General features: G+C 39.7%; 1 protein-coding gene across 1 annotated transcript in view; it reads right to left on the reverse strand.

The window, feature by feature from the left end:
- GPC3 (glypican 3) overlaps positions 1–24,046 on the reverse strand; it is an 827,003-nt gene that overhangs the window by 106,835 nt on the left and 696,122 nt on the right. Inside the window, exon 7 of the mRNA XM_036271345.1 lies at positions 13,615–13,774. Coding sequence (XP_036127238.1) covers positions 13,615–13,774 — 160 coding nt within the window. The remainder of the gene's footprint in view (positions 1–13,614; positions 13,775–24,046) is intronic.

Below are 24,046 nucleotides of genomic sequence, written 5' to 3' on the forward strand. Positions count from 1 at the left end.
GAGAACATAGATCAGCTGCCTCCTGCATGTCCCCTACTGGGGATCAGGTCCACAACCTGGCCATGTTCCCCAACCAGGAATCAAACCAGCGACCTCTTGGTGTATGGGTTGATGCTCAACCACTGAGCCACACTGGCCAGGCAGCCATTTGGTTTTAATATCGGTTCAGGCCCTAAGCCTAAGACATGTCTAATGATCTCATCTCTTCAGTCTACCCCAACCAGCTGAAGTCCCTATTACTCCCATGAAGCAACAAGGAATGTTTCTATCTTCTACAGTCTGTTTCCACTTTCCTCATCCAAAGAAATAGGTTTTCACAGTATTCATAATCACTTTGTCCTATCTTTGGCCCAGCTTGAGCAAGGATTATCTTTTTTTATTTTATGACTTGCAGTTATAAAGACATTAGGCTCACTAGAATGTTCTGTCTGTACCCAAACAGTGCAAGCTGGAGCAAGAATAGGTGTAGGGAAGACAAGGAGTGAGGGAGTGGTAACGCAGATGTTTCTAAGATAAATGTTTTTTGCTGTGAGTTGATTTGTGTTTTCAACAGCAGGTGTGCATACCTATATGAGTGCAAGCACATGCGTGAATGCATACTCCCATGTGTGTGTGTTTCTGTGTTTCTGTGCATACTCAATTGTGTTTTCAACAGCAGGTGTGCATACCTATATGAGTGCAAGCACATGCGTGAATGCATACTCCCATGTGTGTGTGTTTCTGTGTTGGTGAAAGTGGGGACATTGCACAGAGAAGGCAGATGCTTAAGGTGGTTAGCCATCATGTCTTCGCCAGGGACACCTGGCTAGAACTTATAAAGCTTCTCAGGCCAAAGCATCAGCCCTAGCCAAAGCATTAGGAGTAGCCAGTTTCCCAAACAGCTCAAAGTAAGAACTTCCACAAGGCCAATAACTAGGAACAACGCTGATGGTAGCCTGGCAACAAGAAAGTCAGCTTATTGCACTAAGTCCATCGTGCATGATGTGTCTTTGGAAGAAATCTTAAAATGGGTGTTCAGTGCAAAAACATGTCATAACTCATGTTCTAAATTCAATCATTCCAGAAAATACATGCCAAAAAAGAGATGTGAGAAAGCTTAAGAGCAGCGTTTCTCAACCTGTGAGTCGTGACCCCTTTGGGGGTTGAATGACCCTTTCACAGGGGTCGCCTAAGACATAACAGTAGCAAAATTACAGTTATGAAGTAGCAACAAAAAAAAAATGTTATGGTTGGGGGTCACCACAACATGAGGAACTGTATTAAAGTGTCGTGGCATTAGGAAGGTTGAGAATCATTGCTTAAGAGCTTTTGGAATAATAACAATTATAGTCTCCTGGTTGTTACAATATTGGTAGAGCTTAACAGGTTACAAAGCACTTTTATACTCATTATCACATCTGGTTTCCACAGTAATTCATTGAGGTAGACAAGGATGATGCCTCATTTTACAGATGGACAGAGGTTCAGAGCAGCTACATAACTTGCTCTAGGTCCCACTGTTAGTAAATGTGTTAGGACTGGAACCTAAGTGTCCTAGTCTATGATATGGATGACTGGGCTTTGGGTCTACTTTATATTTCCTAGAATACTTAGCTCACTGTGTGGTGGTTTAATGGGTTCTTAGCTGTTTGAAGTATTAAGCCTAAGTGCCACAAGTGCTCAATTAGAAGGTGACAAGGGCTTCAAACAGATCATCTAGGGATCTTCTTAACATGACCTTCTGATTTAGCCGGTTTGGGATGGCACCTGAGATTCTGCATTTCTAACAAACTCACAGATGATACAGATGCTGCTGGTCCATGGATCCTACTTGGAGCAACAAAGGGTCAAGAGGTATTGCTGAATGTTGGTTACCTAATTTTAATTGCCTTAGGGGTCTTAAACAAACAAACAAACAAACAAACAAACAAACAAATAAACAAGGCAATTCTAATCTACATCTTCCGACTTCTAGAGTTACCAAAGATTAGCAGCAGCAGCAACAATAAACCAGTGTCTTTAATAGTAGATATCATGTTTTGAGTGCTTTCTAGGTGACAGGTATGTGCCAAATGCTTTGCACAGATTTATTTTATTTAACCACCACAACCTTATGAAATGAGCTGAGGGAGATGAAGTAACCCACCAAAAAGGAAACACATTAGTGTTGGTACTGAGAAGTGAAAGAAAGAGGTTGACCTATAACTGTGGATAAACATCATGTCATAGTCATCTCACCAGCAATGAAATTCAACAATCAGAAAATAGGAACAGACACTAAGAATTCTGTGTTAAATTTAGTATTAATAATTACACGAATTCCAAAATGGCGGCGGAGTGAATGGAAGCTACACAGACTGTCTCCCAGGACCAAACTGGAATTACAACTAAAACACAAACAAATCGACGGGAAAAAGCAACAGAAAAGCAGCTTGAGAGGACCATATAACCAGGGACACTGATTAGATCATGGTAGGCTTGCGAATGCGCGAGACGGGGGCTGGGAGCCCACTGTCGGCAACTCGGCAGTGGCCTTAGCTGGGAGCAGCGGCCTTGGGTTAAAGTCCCAAGGGACTCCAAAGCGCAGAGCCAGACAGAGGCTAAAATAGCCACAGCCACTCAACTTGGGCTCCAGCAGAGGGAGGGCAGACTGGACTGAAACTGTGTAGGGACACTCGGGATTTGGAGGGCACTCAGAGATTTTGCTGAGTTGCAGCCATGCAGGACGGTGACCATATTGCTCCTTGCCAGGGCTCTGAGGAGAGGCAGCAACCCTCCCTTGGCAATTCAACCCCACACTGTGGACCACTGAAATGCAAATTGAGGCCCACTAACAACCAGCATCTGAGCCATTCTCAAGAAATTGCCTTATGCTGAGCACCTGAGAAAGATTTTCAATCAACTAACAACCCAAAACTCTTCAAGTAACCTGGACTGCTAATCTCCAGGCGAAAAGCTAGAGGATAACAGTACCATTCCTGGGCTAGCAACTCTAATCAGGAAAGTAAGACTTGACAGTGGCGTTTAAAGTGGGTCCTCCCTCACTCATCTAAATCAAGGAGAGGGAGCCACAAACTGCAGAACACCAATACCGACAGGAAAAACTTGGCAGGCTCCAAAGCCCACTGTGATAGCCATAATGGTGAAACACAGAAACAACAGCCAAAAGAAAGAACAAGAGACATCCACCAAAGATGAGATCAATGTGGAGCAGTTAGGCAAGTTAACAGACAAGAATTCGGAGCCATGATCTTGAGGAAGCTCAACAGCATGAGTAAAGACATAGAGATGTTGAAAATAAACCAATTGGAAATTAAAAACCACCAAAAAGAGATCAAGAGTGACATATCAGAAATAAAGAACACATTGGAAAGTCTAAAGAGAAGAGTAGAGGAAGCTGAGGACGGAATCAGTAAATTAGAAGACAGGGTAGAAAAAAATCAACCAATCAAAAAACCAAAAGGAAAAAACAATTAAAAAACAGGAAGACAGCTTAAGAGAACTGTGGGACAACGGGAAACGTGACAATATTCGCATCATAGGAGTCCCCGAAGAAGAAGAAAATGAGCAAATGTTAGAAAATATATTCAAAGAAATAGTGACAGAAAACTTCCCTAATTTGGTGAAGAAAGAAGGCATTCATTCAAGTGCAAGAAGCACAGAGAGCCCCAAGTAAGAAGAACCCAAACAGGCCCTCACCAAGACACATAGTAATTAAAATGCCCCAAATTAAAGACAAAGAGAGAATACTAAAGGCAGCAAGAGATAATCAACAGGTTACCTACAAAGGAACCCGCATAAGGCTCTCAGCTGACTTCTCACAAGAAACACTACAGGCCAGAAGGGAATGGCATGATGTAATCAAGGTCATGAAAAACAAGGATCTGAATTCAAGACTACACTACCAGCCAGGGTGTCATTCAAAATAGAAGGTCAAATAAAGAGCTTCCCAGACAAAAAAAAAAAAAAAAAAAAAAAAGGCTAAGGGAATACATTAGCACCAAAGCAGCACTACAAAAAATGTTAAAAGGACGGCTGTAATTAGTAGAAGAAATAGGAAGAAAAATGTAACCACACTAAACAAAAATGGCAATAAATAAGTACATATCAATAATCACCTTAAATGTAAATGGACTGAATGCTCCGATAAAAAGACACAGAGTAGAGGAAAAAGAGAAATGGCGGCGAAGTGAATGGAGCCACACAGACCATCTCCCAGGACCAAACAGCATGGGTCCTGGGAACTCTGTTGCCTGCTAAGCCCTTGGTTGGTCCCGCACAGACTCGCGGGCACCAGGGGACTCAGTGGGACGCTGCCACCAAGGCTGAGTCCCGCGAACTCTGCGTGCTAAGCCCTCGGCAGGTGCCGCATGGACTTGCGGGGACCAGGGGACTGTGCTGGACGCTACTGCCACCTCTGCAGTGTCCCGCCACCGCGGCTCAGTCCTGGGGCTTCTGCTGAGTGCAACCCCCTCAGCTGGTGCCACAGAAGCGGCCACCCTTGGCTGGAAGCAGCGCCCTCGGGTTAAAAGTCCCAGGCGGTTCCACGACGCAGAGTCCGGACAGAGGCTAAATTGGAAGCAGCCACTCACCTTGGGCTCCGGCAGAGGGAAGGGAGACTGGAATAGAACTGTGTGGGGACACTCGGGATTTGGAGGGTGCTAAGAGCTTTCGCTGAGGGCAGCAACGCAGGACTGTGGTCATTTTACTCCTTCCCAGGGCCCTAGGGAGAGGCGGTGGCCACTCCCTCAGAGATTCAACCCCACCTGGTGGCCATTGAAATGCTAATTGAGGCCCATTAACAATGAACAGCTGCCTCACTCTCAAGAAATCCTCTTACACTGAGCACCTGAGGGAGTTTTTCAGGCAACTCAAAAACCAAGGGTCTGCAGATGACTTCTACTAATAGCCTCCAGGCAAAAAAAAGCTAGAGGATAACTACCATTCCCTGGGCTAGCAACACTAACCAGAAAAGCTAAGATGTGACGGTGGTGTTTAAAGTGGGTCCTCCCGGGGAGAAGCCGCGCACCTCGCGGCCCGCCCCTCCCAGTGCTCCCTGGGCCTCTACGGATGGTCTCCTCGGACCTGCTGCCTAAACCCAGCGTCATGCCGTCGTCTCATCACCTCTAAAGAAACAACAGGGAAAGTAGGAGAAGGAAGAAAAACCAGTGATCCACCTAGCCTATCTAAGGAGTGTGGTTATTTTTTTCTTTATGAAAACAGTCATTTTGGAGAGGAAAAAATGGCGGCGGAGTGAACAGAAGCTACACAGACCGTCTCCCAGAACCAAACTGGAATTACAACTATAACACAGACAAATCGACGGGAAAAACCAACAGAAAAGCAGCTTGGAGGACCATATAACGAGGGACACTGACTCCATCCCGGTAGGCTTGTGAAGGCGTGAGACGGGGGCTGGGAACCCACGGTCGGCAGCTCGGCAGTGGTCTCAGCTGTGAGCAGGGGCCCTCAGGTTACACTCCCAGGCGGCTCCACAGCGCAGACGGGACAGAGGCTAAAACAGCCACAGCCACTCACCTTGGGCTCCGGGAGAGGGAGGACAGACTGGACTGGAGCTGTGTCGGGACACTCGGGATCTGGAGGGCACTGAGAGCTTTGGCTGAGTGCAGCCACTCAGGACGGTGGCCACATTGCTCCTTCCCAGGGCTCTGAGAGAGGCAGCAGCCACTCCCTCAGAGATCCAACCCCACCCTGTGGATCATTGAAGTGCTAATTGAGGCTCACCAACAACCAGCATCTGCCCCACCCTTGGGAAATCCCCTCTTGCTAAGCACCTGAGGGAGCTTTTCAATCAACTGACAACCCAAAACTCATCAAGTAACCTAGACTGCTAGCCTCCAGGCAAAAAGCTAGAGGATAACAGGACCTTTCCTGGGCTGGCAACTTTAACCAGGAAAGTAAGACTTGATAGTGTTGTTCAACGTGGGTCCTCCCTCGCTCATCTAAACCCAGGAGAGGGAGCCACAAACAGCAGAACACCAACACCCACAGGGAGAACTTGACAGGCTCCAAATCCCACACTGACAGCCAAAATGGTGAAACACAGAAACAGAAGCCAAATGAAAGAGCAAAAGACCTCCACCAAAGATGAGATCAGTGTGGAGCAATTAGGCATGTTAACAGAGCTAGAATTCAGAGCCATCATCTTGAGGAAGCTGAAAAGCATGAGTAAGGACATAGAGACACTGAAAATAAGCAAATTGGAAATTAAAAACCAACAAGAAGAGATAAAAAATGACATACTAGAAATGAAAAACACATTGGAAAGTTTAAAAAGCAGAGTAGAGGAAGCTGAGGACCGGACAGTGAATTAGAAGACAGGGTAGAAAAAATCAACCAATCAGAAAAAACAAAAGAAAAAAACTATTAAAAAACAGGAAGACAGCTTAAGAGAACTATGGGACAACTGGAAACGTAATAATATTCGCATCATAGGAGTCCCCGAAGAAGAAGAAAATGAGCAAGGGATAGAGAATATATTTAAAAAAATAGTGATAGAAAACTTCCCTAATTTGGTGAAGGAAGAAGGCATTCAAGTTCAAGTAGCACAGAGAGTCCCAAGTAAGAAGAACCCAAACAGGCTCACACCAAGACATATAGTAATTAAAATGCCACAAATTAAAGACAAAGAGAGAATCCTAAAAGCAGCAAGAGATAAGCAACAGGTTACCTACAAAGGGAACCCGATAAGGCTCTCAGCAGACTTCTCACAAGAAACACTACAGGCCAGAAGAGAATGGCATGAAGTAATCAAAGTCATGAAAAAAAAGAATCTGAATCCAAGACTACTCTACCCAGCAAGGCTATCATTCAAAATAGAAGATCAAATAAAAAGCTTCCCAGACAAAAAAAAGCTAAGGGAATACATTAGCACCAAACCAGCACTGCAAGAAATGTTAAAAGGACTGCTGTAATTAGCAGTAGAAATGGGAAGAAAAATTGAACCACAATAAACAACAATGGCAATAAATAAGTACATATCAATAATCACCTTAAACGTAAATGGATTGAATGCTCCCATAAAAAGACACAGAGTAGGTGATTGGATAAGGAAGCATGACTCATCTATATGTTGTTTACAAGAGACCCACCTCTCAACAAAAGACTCACATAGGTTGAAAGTGAAGGGATGGAAAAAAATTTTCCAAGCAAATGGAAAGCAAAAAAAAGCTGGGGTAGCAATTCTCATATCTGATCAAATAGATTTCAAAATGAAGACCATAACTAGAGACAAAGAAGGACACTATATAACATTGAAAGGCTCTATCCAACAGGAAGATATAACCTTGATAAACATATGTGCACCAAATATAGGAGCACCAAAATATATTAAAAATTTTCTGGAGGACTTCCAAGGAGAAATCGACAACAATACAATCATAGCAGGGGACTTCAACACCCCGTTGACAGCACTGGATAGATCCTCTAGGCAAAAAATAAGCAAGGAAACAGAGACTCTAAATGAAGCACTAGTCCAAATGGATTTAATAGATATCTACAGAGAATTACACCCCAAACTACAGAATACACATTCTTCTCAAGTGCACATGGGACATTCTCAAAGACAGACCACATGATAGGACACAAACTAAATCTCTACAAGTTCAAGAAGATTGAAATCATATCAAGAATCTTCTCAGATCACAATGGCATGAAAGTAGAAATCAATTGCAACAAGAACATGCAAAGACATTTCAACACATGGAGGCTAAATAGCATGATATTAAACAATGAATGGGTCACCGAGGAGATCAAGGAAGAAATTAAAAACTTCCTGGAAACCAATGAAAATGAACACACAACAACACAAAATCTATGGGATGAAGCGAAAGCAGTTCTGAGAGGGAATTTCATAGCACTGCAGGCCTACCTCAAAAAAGAAGAAAAATTTCTAATTGACTGTCTAAACTCACAACTTAAAGAATGAGAAAGCAAACAAAAAGCAAACCCCAGAGCAAGTAGAAGGAAGGAAATAGTAAAGATCAGAGCAGAAATAAATGACATAGAGACCAAAAAAACAATTCAAAGGATCAATGAAACAAAGTGCTGGTTTTTCGAAAAGATAAACAAGATTGATGGACCCTTAGCTAGACTCACCAAGAAACAAAGAGAGAGAACCCAAATACACAAAATCAGAAATGAAAGAGGAGAAGTAACAACCAACACCACACAAATACAATAATTCGATAACAGCTACTATGAACAACTATATGGCAACAAATTCGACAATCTAAGCGAAATGGACAAATTTCTAGAAACACACAGTCTCCCAAAACTATTCCAGGAAGAGATAGAAAACTTGAACAGACCAATAACAACTAAGGAAATTGAAGAGGTAATCAAGACTCTCCCAGCAAACAAAAGCCCAGGCCCAGGTGGCTTCACGGGGGAGTTTTACCGAACATTCAAAAAAGAACTAACACCCATTCTCCGCAAACTATTTCAAAAAATTCAAGAAGAAGGAAGACTTCCAAACTTGTTCTATGAAGCCAGCATAATTCTAATCCCCAAACCCGAAAAAGACACTACGAAGAAAGAAAACTACAGGCCAATATCACTGATGAACATAGACGCCAAAATCCTGAACAAAATATTAGCAAATCGGATCCAGAAATACATCAAAAAAATTATTCACCATGACCAAGTGGGATTCATTCCAGGGATGCAAGGCTGGTACAATATTTGCAAATCAATAAACGTGATACACCACATAAACAAAATGAAGAATAAAAACCACATGATCATATCAATAGATGCTGAAAAAGCATTCGACAAAATCCAGCATCCATTTCTGATAAAAACGCTCAGCAATGTGGGAATAGAGGGATCATACCTCGACATAATAAAGGCCATATATGAAAGACCGACAGCCAACATCATACTCAATGGACAGAAACTAAAAACATTTCCATTACGAATAGGAACAAGACAGGGATGTCTACTTTCGCCACTCTTATTTAACATTGTACTTCAAGTCTTAGCCACAGCAATCAGACATGAAGAAAAAATAAAAGGGATCCAAATTGGAAAGGAGGAAGTGAAACTGTCATTATTTGCAGATGACATGATATTATACATAGAAAACCCTGAAGACTCCATCAAAAATCTACTAGACTTAATAAATGAATTTGGCAATGTAGCAGGATACAAAATTAACGTCAAGAAATCGACGACATTCTTGTACACCAATGATGAACTCACAGAAAGAGAAACTGAAAAAACAATCCCATTTACCATTGCGCCAAAAAATTACGATACCTAGGAATAAACTTAACCAAAGAAGTAAAGGACCTATTTGGAGAAAACTACAGGTCATTGAAAAAAGAAATAGAGGAAGATATAAAAAAGTGGAAGCACATACCCTGTTCATGGATTGGAAGAATTAACATAGTTAAAATGTCCATACTACCCAAAGCAATCTATAGATTCAATGCAATCCCCATCAAAATACCAACGACATATTTTATAGAACTAGAACAAATACTTCAAAAGTTCATATGGAAACAAAAAAGACCCCGAATAGCCACAGCAATCTTGAAAAAAAAAGAACAAAGTAGGCGGGATCACAATACCAGATATCAGGTTATAGTACAAAGCGACTGTAACCAAAACAGCCTGGTACTGGCACAAGAACAGGCATATAGACCAGTGGAACAGAACTAAAAACCCAGAAATGGACCCAAGGCAATACGCTCAATTAATATTTGACAAAGGTGGCAAGAGCATACAGTGGAGTAAAGACAGCCTCTTTAATAAATGGTGTTGGGGAAATTGGACAGCTACATGCAAAAAAAATGAAACTAGACCATCAACTTACACCATACACAAAAATAAACTCAAAATGGATAAAAGACTTAAATGTGACCCGTGAATCCATAAAAATTCTAGAAGAAAATGTGGGTTACAAAATTTTGGACATCATACGGAGCAGAATTTTCACTGATACATCACCCAAGGCAACAGAAATAAAGGAGAAAATGAACACATGGGACTACATCAAACTAAAAAGCTTCTGCACAGCAAAAGAAACAATCATTAAAATGGAAAGGCAACCCACTGTATGGGAGAACATCATTGCCAATGATGTATCAGATAAGGGGTTAATTTCCAATATATATAGAGTGCTCCTACAACTCAACAAAAGGAAGACAAAGAACCCAATTAAAAAATGGGCAGAAGAGCTGAATAGACACCTCTCTAAACAGGACATACAAATGGCCAAAAGACATATGAAGAAATGCTCCACATCACTAATCATCAGAGAGATGCAAATTAAAACAACAATGAGGTATCACCTCACACCTGTCAGAATGGCCGCCATCAACAAATCATCAAACAACAAGTGTTGGCGAGGGTGTGGAGAAAAGGGGACTCTAATACACTGCTGGTGGGAATGCAGACTGGTGCAGCCGCTATGGAAAACAATATGGTGCTACCTCAAAAAATTAAAAATTGAACTTCCATTTGACCCAGTGATCCCACTGCTGGGAATATACCCTAAAAAGCCTGAAACACCAATCAGGAAGAATATATGTGCCCCCATGTTCAGTGCAGCACTATTTACAATAGCTAAGATCTGGAAACAGCCCAAGTGTCCACCAGTAGATGAATGGATAAAAAAGCAGTGGTACATATACACAATGGAGTACTATGCAGCGGTAAGAAAGAAAGATCTCTTATCCTTTGAGACGACATGGAGGGACCTGGAAAGTATTCTCCTAAGTGAAAGAAGCCAAGCAGAAAAAGACAATTACCACATGATCTCACTTATATACGGAATATAATGAACATAACAGTCTGAGGAATACAGTAGACCCAGAAACATGGAAGTAGGGCACAGACTGACATCCCTCAGAAGAGGGGATGTGAGGTTGGGGGGAAGAGATAAACCACAGAACTTATATGCATGTATGCATGACCAATGGACATGGACAACTAAGCTGGGGACGGGGCGGAGTTGGGGTGGGGTGGGGGGTGCCAATGGGGTAATAAGGTAAAATATGTGTAACAAAATACTAAATAAAAATTCATAAAAAAAAGAATAAATGTACATTTGTACAATGGGAAACCAAGAAATGTAATCTATTTAGATTTTGAAAAAGCCCTTCATAACGTCCCACACCAAACAGTGTTAAAAAGTTAATTCATCATGGAATTATGGTGTAGTTGTTTGAAATGGATAAGGATGTAGTTTATAGGCAAGAAAGCAAAAGCAGGGATAAACAGGGACTTTTTTGGAGAGGTATGAACAGTGATGTGTCCTAGGGGTCAATGCTGGGACCAGTTAATATTTTGGCAAATCATCTGAACAACCTTTAGATAACCAAAATATTTTCTGGGTAGCAAAGTGCAAAGAAGATTTCAGTCTTTTATGATTGTATTGATGAGTAGATACAGAAGAATTAGAGTAGAACTGTTCAAAGAGTGTCCTCTGAAATCTCACTGCCTGGCTCTGAATCCTGACTCTGCCCTTAAAGACTGCATGACCTTAAACAAATTACTGTACCTCTTACAGCATAAATTTTCTCAACTTTAAAGTGGAAATAATAATAACCTCCTAGTTAATAAAGGTGTTGTGAAGATGATATGAAACAATACATATGAAGTTCTGGAGCACTGTGTTAAGTATCCAAAAAAATCAGCTCCTATTATGTTACTTATTATATTTATTCAACATTCTTCTTATAGGATGCCAGCCTCTGAGTGATCATGTTATGCCCTAAGAATGCAACTTGGGAGCCATTGCAGTCTATTTCTTGAAAGTATTGACCAAATTTATTTTAGTGATTCAGAGGATGAAGATAACTATAGACTGAGATGATAGTAAAAGATTTCATGGAAGGGAACTAATGATTAAGGGGCACCTAGTATGTGCTAGATACAGGGCTAGATGTTTTAAAAAAGTTTACTCCTTTAATCCTGCAATAGTCCTATGAAGTTAATGATCCCCATTTGATGGATGAGGAAGTGGAGACTTAGCAAAGAGGCTTAGGAAACATGTCCTAGGTACTGCTAGCTCATAAGGAATAGAGCAAGAAATCAAATACAAGTTTCCTTTACCCCTAAGCCTATTTTTTCACTGCATCATATTTGAAATGTTCTTTGAGGTATGGGCATAATTTATGAAGGAATAAAAGAGGGTACCTATATAGAAATAAAAGCAGGCAATGGCATGAAGACAGAAACAAGAGCAGTATGTTTATGGAGTTCATGGGGCATTAGTATGGCTGTTTTTGCCAACATGGATGGTTCTTGTGGGCTAGTGGTAGGAAGTAAAGCCAGAAGCATAGTTTAGACTAGACTAGTAGGCCTCAGAACTCTGCTAAGGAGTCTGAGCCTTGTCTTTCAGACAACAGAGACAAGATGAATGCAGTTAGCTAAGAGAGGTAGGACATGCTTTAGAAAGATTAACCTGGCAGTGATGCAAGAAGAATTTGGTGGAATCTTCCACCTGGGTCTGTGATTCTTTGTTCTCTAATCTGCTAACACAAGGCTTAAAAGCCTGGAGAAAACTTAAGATGTAAGTGAAATAGAATATGGAGTAGGAAATAATAGAAGGAAAGCAGTGACAGAAGCAGAAAAAATTACCAATAATATACAGGGATTTGGGATTTGGGTTCCAAGTGTATATGAAGGGCAAGGTAGAAGAAAGCATCAAAGATGACTAGTTTTAAGCCTCAGTGACCAGGAGAATGGTGGTAGTATTAATCAATTAAAGAAGCCAAAGTGAATGAGATCTGTTCTTTCTCTGGAAAAGAGAGAAAAGACAGAGGCTTCAGAAGAGACCCCTGGATAATACAGTTTCAGGGTAAGATTAGGAAAACCTAGTGAAAGAAAAAGTCTGAAGGAGGAAGAGGAGGAGTTTCTTAGAGGCCATGGCTGGTAGCATATCAAGGAGAAGTCTGTGCACTGAAGAGGGAAGAGCATGGCACTGGAAGTGTCAAGAGCCAAGTTAGATTTCCAGTTATTCCATTTAGATAAATCTCATTTCTTCTTTGAGCCCCAGTTTTCTTATCTGTAAAATGGAAATAGAATACCTATCAATAGAAAAGTACTTTGTAAACTGGGAAAATGAATACAAGCATGAGGGCATTTTGTTGTTGTTGCTGTTGTTTTGCCTTCTTGACCCTAGCAGCTTGATTTTTAATCCATTGCTGTCATTTTTATGTAGCTTTGCTGTTATGTATCATAGCTTATGTTAGACTACTTATAAGAAAACAAAACAAAAATGATGTCCTAAGAAGAGAGGGTCAGGTGATGTCTCTTCATTAGAAAGTTACCCCATCATTGGTTTTCAACAGACTCCCAAGATTACATTTCTTTCATAATTGAATAGAACCAAGAAAATTTCTAATGGGAAACAGCCAACTGAGTACGCTAGTTCATTTTAGACCATGGAAAACATGAAGTTACCCTTTTAATTTACCTAGGTCCAGAGATTATGAAAAGGCTACCCGAAAACTTCATTTTCTAGAGTATAGTCTTTCCTTGAAGAGTTGGTGGCATTGTGTGTTGCAGGAATTTTAGGGGTGTTACAGAGAGCAGATTCAATTGGTTTTTAATTTCCAAGCATGACCATTTTAGCTCAGATTTGAGCCAGCACTAATCAGTTACCTGCAAGAAAGCGGAGCTGATTCTTCACCTTCATCATTCCATCACCAGAGCCTCCGATGCACTCATCTTCATCATCGCCACAGTCTCCACTTTCAAGCCCTTCTTCATCAAGATTTTTATCCAGAACACTACCTTTGGGCACAGACATAGTTCTCAGGAGCTGAAAGAAAAAAGAGAAATGTCACAGCTCTTCATGTTTCCTGGGTAGGTATAAAAGAGCGTGCTATTAACAGAAGGCATTAACATGCTAAATGAGTTACACAGAAGCTTCTAAAAATCAATTTCAAATTTTTTTCTTTTGATATTTTGTTCAGATAGAGTGGGGGAGAGAGAGCGATAGAGAGAGAGAGAGAGAGAGAGAGAGAGAGAGAGACTCATTGACGTGAAAGGGACACATCGAGTGATTGCCACACTCACAACCCAACCAGGGCCAGGGACAAACTGCAACCGAGGTACATGCCCTTAGCAGGAACCGAACCCGGGTCTCTCTGGACTGCAGGCCGATGCTCTAACCACTGAGCCAAACTGGCCAGGGCCAATTTCAAATTTAAATAGTTATAAACTGCTTATATGCTTTCGAGTTTCATACTCCCGGACCTTTCTATGGCATTTCATATGATTCTCTACTTCTCTACTTTGCTTACAACATATGTATATTGCATCAAACCTTTTCATAACATGGTACTTAAATTCTTTTATTTTTTTATCCTCACCTGAGGACACATTTTTTTACATTTATCTTCAGATAGAGCGAGAGGGAGAGAGGAAGGAAGAGAGAGAGAAACATCGATGTGAGAGAGACACATCGACTGGTTGCCACCCACATGACCCCAACCAGGACCGGGGACAAAATGCAACCAAGCTACGTGCCCTTAACGGGAACCAAACCCAGTACTCTCTGGTCCACAGTCTGATGCTCTAACCGCTGAGCAAAACTGGCCAGGGCTGGTACTTAAATTCTTGAAGGTGTCCTTGGTAGGTGAACTAACTGATGAGGAAGTTATCACATCATAGGCAAAGCATATTTATAGGCTGACAGCCCATCGAGATCAGAAAAGATTCCTATGGAGTCTATTATAACTATATTTACATTTATTAAATTAAAACAACAAATGCTTCCCACCTAATGAAGAGGATAGCAGTGAACTTTATATACACTTTAAATGAATATTTACAATTAACTGTCATGTACCATGCCTTGATCACTAGAAAAAAAAATTAGAATATCTCCCTTTTCCATAATTTCAATAAGATGCTTTGAAATTCATTTTGCTTTTTTTGTAGATAATATGCCTATTCAGAGGCATGTTTGTTTTGCTCTTCAATGCCTTTCTCATGTTATGGTGACTCCCACTTCCCAAAAGTTGTTCCACTGACCCAGAAGCCCAGCTTACAGCATGAGTGATCTTTGGGGGCAGATCTCAGACTCCATTTTATTCTTCCTCACCATCTCTTTCCAAGGATGTATTCCAATATCCTCCACTTCTGCTCTAGCTTCTGCCCCACTTCCCCTTTTAGTCCTAAATCTCAGTTCCATTTCCCATTTTTATTTTATTTTTTTTTATCCTCACCTGAGGACATTTTTTTTTTCGCATTTATCCTCAGACAGAGCGGGAGGGAGAGAGGGGGGGAAGAGAGAGAGAGAAACATCGATGTGAGAGAGACACAATGACTGGTTGCCATCCACACAACCCCAACTGGGGCTGGGGACAAACTGCAACGGAGGTACGTGCCCTTAGTGGGAACCCGGGACTCTCTGGTCCATGGGCTGATGCTCTAACTGCTGAGCCAAACTGGCCAGGGACCATCTCCTAATTTTAAATAACAGCCAAAAAAAGATACTATATGTACTGAAACTGAGATTTTTGTCATTGTGAAAGAGGTATCCAGAAAAAAATGCTGCATACACAGGCACATCTTGGTTTCTGTGGTTTCCATTGTCTGTGTTTACTGTCACTGCAAAATATACCTTTATGTTCTCTACTTGTGATTTAGCTGCTATACCAATATCAACTCAGAACAAACTACAATACCATACAGAAATTTGACTCTGCAGGTTTATTTTTCTAAGCAAACAAAGAAAAGTCCAAATAGTTCTCCTACCCAAGAACCTCTAATGGTGTTGAAGAAGCCAACCCACCTACCATCTGCCACTCTAACACCATCTCCACCCTGCTGCTCTAGTGTATCCACTCTCTAATGCTCCCCATCTTCTACCATCCATCCCACAAATCTAAGTGTATACTATAGACACACAGGCTAGAATAAGCTACCAGTGGTTCTCAAACTTTTTGGTGGTGTCAGGACCCCTTTATACTCTTACTGAGAATCCCAGAAAACTTTTGTTTATATAAGTTGTATCTATTGGCATTTACCATCTTAGAAATTATAACTGACAATTTTTTAAAAAATATTTAATGGCTAATTTTAACATAACAATAATAAAATCATAATGTGTTAACATAAATACCATTTTAATAAAAATATAACTATATTTTCCCTGATATAAAACAGTTAGAAGGGAAGGGTAGCATTCTTTTACATTTTTGCAAATCTCTTTAATGTACAGCTTAATATGATAGGTGTATTATTTTATCTGCTTAACTGTTCAATCTGTTGTTATGGTTGAAGCATTTGAAGAAAACTCAGCCTCTCAAAATACGTCATGGGAAAAGAGAGAAACAGTTTAGTAGCCTTATGAGGTAACTGTGGATATTTTTCATTGATACTACAGAAAAACTCAAGTGGGAAAGGTTAGTTGAAATGTAGAATATGAAACCATATAAATAAACTTTTGATGTTCTGTGGTATTAACATTCATTGGCATGTTTTGAACTTTGAATGAGTCTTTTACACATTTTATATCATCACACAATGGGTCATCTAGAAAATATTGGTTCACTGAGCTATGCAGGCCTTCTAAATGTTATCACCTTTCATTGTATGATACAAAAAAAATCACATTCATTAACATCACCTACAATCTCATTAGAAAAGTCTTTAAGAATTTGGAAGCCTTGAAGCTCAAGGTAGGAGATCCAATTTTCCAAAATTTTAATTTTTTTTGAAAGTTCAAATTTGATCATTGGTAACAAATACTGTCTGTTTTTCCTTTCACTGAGAGGTTCTCTTTGTTTCTTTTGAAGAAAATGCCTAGCAAATACTCAAGTCTGTATAACCATAGTTCGTTAGACACTATCTCAAATAAAAATAGTGCTTCGTGAAATAAGAGGCTAATTTAGCCCATAGCTTAAATAATCGCACAAGTGCTTTTCCTTGAGACACACATCAACACAGTTTATAGGAGAAATACATTAAATGTACTTCACATTTAATAACACAGAATATTTTTTAAAAATATACTCAAGCCCTGGCTGGGTGGCTCAATTGGTTGGAGCATCATCCTGTGCACCAAAATGAGGTGGGTTCCATCCCTGGTCAGGGCGCATATGGGAGGCAACTGATCAGTGTTTTTCTCTCACGTCAATGTCTCTCTCTCTCTGTCTCTCTTTCTACCCCCTCCCCCCAAATCAATAAAAACATATTCTCAGTTGGGGATTAACATACACACACACACACACACACACACACACACTCAAGGGTTAAAGTTTAATAAATTAATCATTTTTATTGATTCAACAATGACATTGTTGTAGTAAAACTTCCCTGCAAGTGTATGCTGTTGAAGAACAGAAGAACTACTAGTACAGTTTGGTGCCACTGCCTTGATTCATACTGTGATACCATCAGTTGTACTAACAATTGTTTTTGCACCACCATTGCAAACATTAACACAATGAAAAAGGCAAATAACATCTTGGTATTTCTGTGCAAGTAATTTTGACCTGGTGGATCCTTGGGTTTTATGGATTATCAAAATCCATAAACCATTATTTGAGTAATACTAATCTACACTATAATATCACTTCAGTCAACCAAAACATCATAATCTCCTCCTTTACCACATTTCTTATGGGAAAATTGCTTTCAACTTACGCTTTTTAGCTTAATTAAAAAAAAAAACAAAAACACATCATATATGTCATAAATTACCTGAATTACAATTGTTTACATAAGGGGATTTGTGGTTAGATATAGATTAGTGAACTTGCTTTTTCTCAAGTACATCTCATATCTGTGCCTTTCATTAATCCCTTCAGCAAACATTAATCGAGCACCTAATAGTGGTTGTTTTCATTTCTGTCTATTGAAAACACTACGTTCTTTCAAGCCAAGTTCAAATGTCACTTCCTTAATAAAGACTTTTTGGCTATCACAAATGGTTATTATAATTCTCCCTTTCCCTCTTCCACCACTGCTCCCTTTATCTGTACCTCCTAAACAGCACTTTATGTGTGCAACCTAGTACTGTTTGAACATGTGACTTTGCTCACCACCAGACTGAGCTGCCTGGGGGCTTTGTCTTATTTATTTTTGAACCCCATAGCATTTAAAGCAGTGTCTTGCACACAGTAGGCACTCAACAAATGTGCTATTGAACTGAAGCAAAGTGGCATAGTATCTTTAATTTTTTAAAACCTACTTCCACAAACTCATGAAAAAGGAGAACAGCAAAGCACAGATTAATTAAACAAGAATTTGTGAAAGAATAACTACATCCTTTTGGATGACCCTGGTTAAAATCTGTAGCTAATCTTTGAGAAGCCATTTTCCAACCTCATGTACAATGCCCTCAGTATTCTCAGGCAGTTCATTTTTTTAAAAGCGCGATTAAAAAAGAAACAACAAACTTTAAAACTTTGCTATTGAGATAACTTTTTTAGTTCTCAAATTACTCTCATTTTGGAGACAACTTCAGCATTGAAGAAGGATTATAGTATACTTTCAAAGCATTTTACACAGACATCTGCCGATGAGCTTAACCCTCACACATTAACAAAACAAATCCAAAACTAGAAAGCTATTGTTAATATAAGAGTCTTAACACTCTGAAGTTCCAGAATGTTGAAAGAAGGGTAATCTGTCAGAGATGACAAATTACCAGCAAAGACTGTGGATTTAGTACAGCCTGGAATTTGGAACAGAAATCAAGACAGCTAATTACAATTCACAATATTGACCTTTTTGTTCCCTCTCTCTTTACAATGTCTTCCAGACCGAACCTCATTTAATAAAAAGAAAGTTACAAGGGCTTTGCACACAAAATCAGATAACTTTAGGTGCCCAATGCTTTTGATTAACTATTTGCACTTTTCAAAGGACACTATCCTATTACCTTTTTCAAAAGCCAAGGCTCAGAAAATTATTATCAACATAAACTATCTGATTAAAACACAGGTCTGATTATTTCACTCCCCTACCCCCATAAACCTTCTAAAAACCTGACATTTCTGCCATAAATTGTTTGGCACTCACTCCTTACTGGGAAGGCCTCTCACAGCCCAGCTTTTTCTACAGCTACTCCTCTCCTTGCAACTGGGTTTGAGCCACATGAGACTATTACAGTTGCTTAAATATGCAAAACATTTTTACTTTATAATTTATTATGTTAATTATGTGTCAATATAATATAAAAAGGTGAAAGGAAAGAGAAATAAAGGGAAAAAGACCTAGTTTTAAAACTCTTAATAAATATTCGTATTTTCAAAGGTAGGTGTTTGTTTTTGTTTTGTTTTGTTTCTTTTTGGCCTACATTTTTACATAGTTGAACTTGGACTTTAGAATCAGAGTGACTAAGCTTGGAATTCTGGTTTTTCTACTTATTAACTTTTTCCCACTTATTAACTTTGCTGCTTAATTCCCCTAATCCTCAATGTCCTCATCTGTAAAATGAGGAAAATAATGTCCGCTTCATAGAATTGTTGTAATGAAGAAATGTGATAAATGTAAAACTTTAAATGTAATAAACACAGTACAGTACCATTAATGTATCTACTGAAATTTACTTAACCATTCTCTGAATATTGAATATTTATATTGCTTATAGTCCTTTTGCTTCTATAAATGAAGATGGAGTATCAGGGTCATTCACATAACATTTTCTGTATTTTGGATTATTTCCTTAGTTTCCCATTACTGGGCAAAGGATATGTACATTTTTATACACTACAAGAGTAAGTCTCCAATTCTTTAACAATCACTTAGGATGATTGTTAAAAACTCAAGCTCCCTGGACCCACTCAACAGAGCTTCTGATTTAGTAGGTCTTGTGTGAAGCACACAAATCTGCATTTTTAACTAGATCTGCTCCTCCATCTCATCATGAGCAAATCACAGACCACTCTAAGAAATGCTACTACAATGTCACTCCACTTCCCAGAAACCCCCTGAAACCATCTGTGTGTCAGGATCATTAATACATGTTCTTCAAGCCATTATTTAAAAAATTTAAATCCTCACTTGAGGATATTTTTCAATTTATCTTCAGATAAAGCAGGGGAGAGAGGAAGGGAGGGAGAGGGAGAGAGAGAGAGAGAGAAAGAGAGAGAGAGAGAAAGAGAGAGACATTGATGTGAGAGACACACATCGACCAGCTGCCTCCTGCATGACCCCAACCAGGGCCAGGGACAAACTGCAACCAAGGTACATGCCCTTGACGGGGATCAAACCTGCGACTCCTTGGTCCACAGGCTGATGCTCCAACCACTGAGCCAAACCGGCCAGGGTTCTTCAATCCATTTTTTTAAAATATGTTTTTATTGAGTTTTTTAGAGAGAGGAAGAGAGAGAGAGAGAGAGAGAGAGAGACATCAATGTGAGAGAGAAACATTGATTGGTTGCCTCCTGCATGCCCCCACTGGTGATCAAGCTGCAACCCAGGCACATGCCCTGACTAGGAATGGAACTGGGACCTTTTAGTTCATAGCTGACACTCAATCCACTGAGCCACACCTGCCAGGCAATCCATTTTTAAAAAGAGTTAATGCAACCTGATGATTTTCTTGTCACTTAGATATGGACATCATGACCTTTTGACTTTGGAGTTAATGAAAATACGTGTGTGTAAAGATGAATGACTTTGCTTGGTTAGAATGGGAAATACTTGAAGTTGGCTTTGGGACAAGTACTCAAGTTCATATAATAAAAGGAAACAAAAACTCTAGAATAAATACTTAAGAAAATTAGAACCACAGTGTAAGACAAAAAAAGCCTTCCTAGAATTTAGCAATTTCATGTTCTTAAAACCACAATAACCAAGATAACAAAAGAGTTCTGCATTATGGGACAATCTAATTTGAACAAAGCTCTTTTTATGACTGGTTGACAGGAGAACAAAGATCAAAGGACAGACTGTTTGTTCTTAGGGGGATCACATATGCTGAAATTAGACCAGTGAGAACAGCAACTCTTGATCTGTCTATATGATATAGATAACATGGCTCTTGGAATTATCTTGATTGCAAAGATATGAACTTTATCAGCCACACATTGTGCTAGGGCTTAACATATGCTATCTCACATAATCTTGGATCTTCACTACCAATTTGTGTAACAAGGAAGACTGCCATCCCCATTTATCACATCAGGGGAGGCTACTGAGGCTCAGAGAGGGGACATGACTTGATCCAGTCACTGAATAAGTGATAGATAGAGACCTTATTAAAAATAAAATATTCGGCTCCCAAGTCCAGAGATTTTCAAGAAAAACATGCTGTCTTAGGTAAAGACATCAACTAATGGGGCTTTCATTTCACATTTTTGCCATCATTACTGCTTTTACCTGAGATAATTAATTTCCAGTTCAATCTTAATTTTTCAGATGCTACTCATGAACTATACCTTGATGGGAAGGCCTTTTGCTATTTATTGGGTGGGAGTGCCGTGTGGGGGAGATAATGACATTGGATGCCTCCTGCTTGTTTTCCCTGCCCTTGACATCTACTGTGTGTTAAATAGTCAACCTATCTCATCATAAATGGATTTATTTGGAAAAGATTCAGAAAACTGGTTAGAATAGAATGAAAAATTCCATTACTGCTGCTACATGGCTCTTTAGTATTTTAAAAATAAAGGATAAGTAACAAAACAGATATTGCAAATATGGGGCTTTGGTAGGTATTTTGAGGAGTTAGCTCATTTTGTCTCTTTGGGTTACTCACATACCTCTCTCTCTAGGTATTTTTATTATTTTTGTTAATCCTCACCCAAGGATATTTTTCCCATTGATTTCTAGATAAAATTGAAAGGGGGGAGGGAGGGAGGGAGGGAGGGAGGGAGGGAGGAAGAGAGAGAGAGAGAGAGAGAGAGAGAGAGAGAGAGAGAGAGAGATGAGACATTGAGGTGAGAGAGACACATTGATTGGGTGCTTCCTGCATGACCCCAAACAGGGCCAGGGATCAAACCTGCAACCCAGGTATGTGCCCTTGATCAGGAATGGAACTTAGAACCCTTTGGTCTGCTGGCCGATGCTCTAATCACTGAGCCAAACCCACCAGGGCTCTCTAGGCATTTTAAAAATATATGGATCCCAAATAACTTTAAAGCTGTTAAGCTGGGCTTACAAAACTGATTTCGAACTATCTGGATGCTCAGCTTTATACAACCTGCAAGGAATGCTTTGGGGGCCTGGCTTGCCATGTCCGTGGCAATGTAAACATGCTTCACTGTTTGTATTTGAGTAGCATAAGCTAATGGGAAACAAATGTGCTGGCTCCAACGAATCCCAGATTTTTTGGAATGTCATTATTATTCATACATTGTGCATATCCACAAGGCCTAGGGCAAGTGACGTCTGCATTGCATGCACACTTTCTTTGAACAAATGAACCAAACCACTGCCACAACTAATTGGAAACAATGGCAGCCCCACACCTTTCAGATGAAGCCAGAACCAAAATATATAGGGCTAGAATTAATGGCTATATACACAGTTTACACATTGGAGAGGCAATAAAGTATAGCAGTTAAGAGTGTGAGCTTTGGACTCTACCCAGTAAGAATTTAAATCTCTACTCAGCCTATATACTAGCTGTTTTACTTTGGGCAAGTCACTCAACTTCTCTGAGCTTCAGTTTCCTCAACTGTAAAATGTAGGATAATGCCATTCACTGACTTCACAGGGTTGTTGAAGAATCAAATAAAATAGTACCATTCACATTCCATAGTCCCATGTGTCCTTTTTTCATAAAACTTTCCACAGTTTGTAATTATATATTACATGCTGCACCCCCATTAGACTGTTTTGATTATCAGTGTGTGGCACAAGTTAATGTACAATAATATTCATTAAATGGATAAATGAACAAATAAATAGAGAAATAAATGTAAAGTGCTTCACATGTTGCTTGGCAAGGTAATAAGTTCTCAAACATGTTACGTCTGCTGATGAGGATGGTGATAATCTTGAAAGGAAGAAGGGGAGGAGGAGGAGGAGGAGGAGGAGGAGGAGGAGGAGGAGGAGGAGGAGGAGGAGGAGGAGGGAGGAGAACAGTAGTAGCTGTAGTAGCAGAAATGAAGAGCTGATTACAAATGCCTTGTAAGGCAAAACAGGTAACACTCCATGGCCAAACACTGAGGCACCAGAAAGAAGAGTCTGAGAAATACTTCTGGATGTCCTCCAGTAAGATAATGATCTGTGCATAAAGTATACATGCAGAGATGTTTAGGAAAAAGCAAAAGGACAAGCTACAGGCTGTGCATCCATGTGGTATCAGTAGGAAGGTCACCCATACCCATGTACTATCTTCTCTGGGCATAGATTCTATGTTCATCTCTTACCCACAGCACACACTTTCTCCACCACTTTTAGCTTCCCAATTTTACTTTATGTTTGTTAATGTAGTACCGAAACTTGTGAAAATAAGTCCTCCCTATTAAAGAAATGTCAGGATAGTAAAACAAACCAGAATATGAAAGAAGTAAACTTGGGATGGAATTAAAACTATTTCTGTGGGGCTCTCTCCTAGTTGCAGAAATGCTTATCTGCAGTTTTAGGAAACTACTCACTGCCTTAAAGTAAACAATTTATAATAACATTATCAGTAGCTTACAAGCATATAGTTTTATCCTTTTCCAAAAGGAGGCATGGCATAATGGTTAAAAGCTTATACTCTGGGGTCAGAAAAGTTATGTTCAAATCTAGATTCTATCACTTACTAGCCCTGTTACTTTATTCTTTAACCTCTCTGAGCTTTATATTTCTTATCTATTAAAATGGTTATAATACCTGTACCTATCTTCCACACTGCATGACTGTGGGGATTAAATGAGGTAATCCATGTAAAGCACTGAACTTAGTTTCTGGCAGTAAGTGCTCACACAATGATATGTTAACTTTACATAGTAAAAACTATATATTTATAAAATCTAATCTCTGAAGGGGACGAATTCTCAATTTCTGGAGCATGAACATACAGTTCTGGCCTGGCTAGGGATCATTCTGTGGAATGCTATAGGTCCTCAATAAATCTTAGTTATTGTGCAATTACTATCAACATTTCTTTATTTTAATAATTAAAAGCACTTCCATATCT

The sequence above is a fragment of the Molossus molossus genome, unplaced genomic scaffold, assembly GCF_014108415.1.
Source record: "Molossus molossus isolate mMolMol1 unplaced genomic scaffold, mMolMol1.p scaffold_m16_p_2, whole genome shotgun sequence".
NCBI classification, from domain to species: Eukaryota; Metazoa; Chordata; class Mammalia; order Chiroptera; family Molossidae; genus Molossus; species Molossus molossus.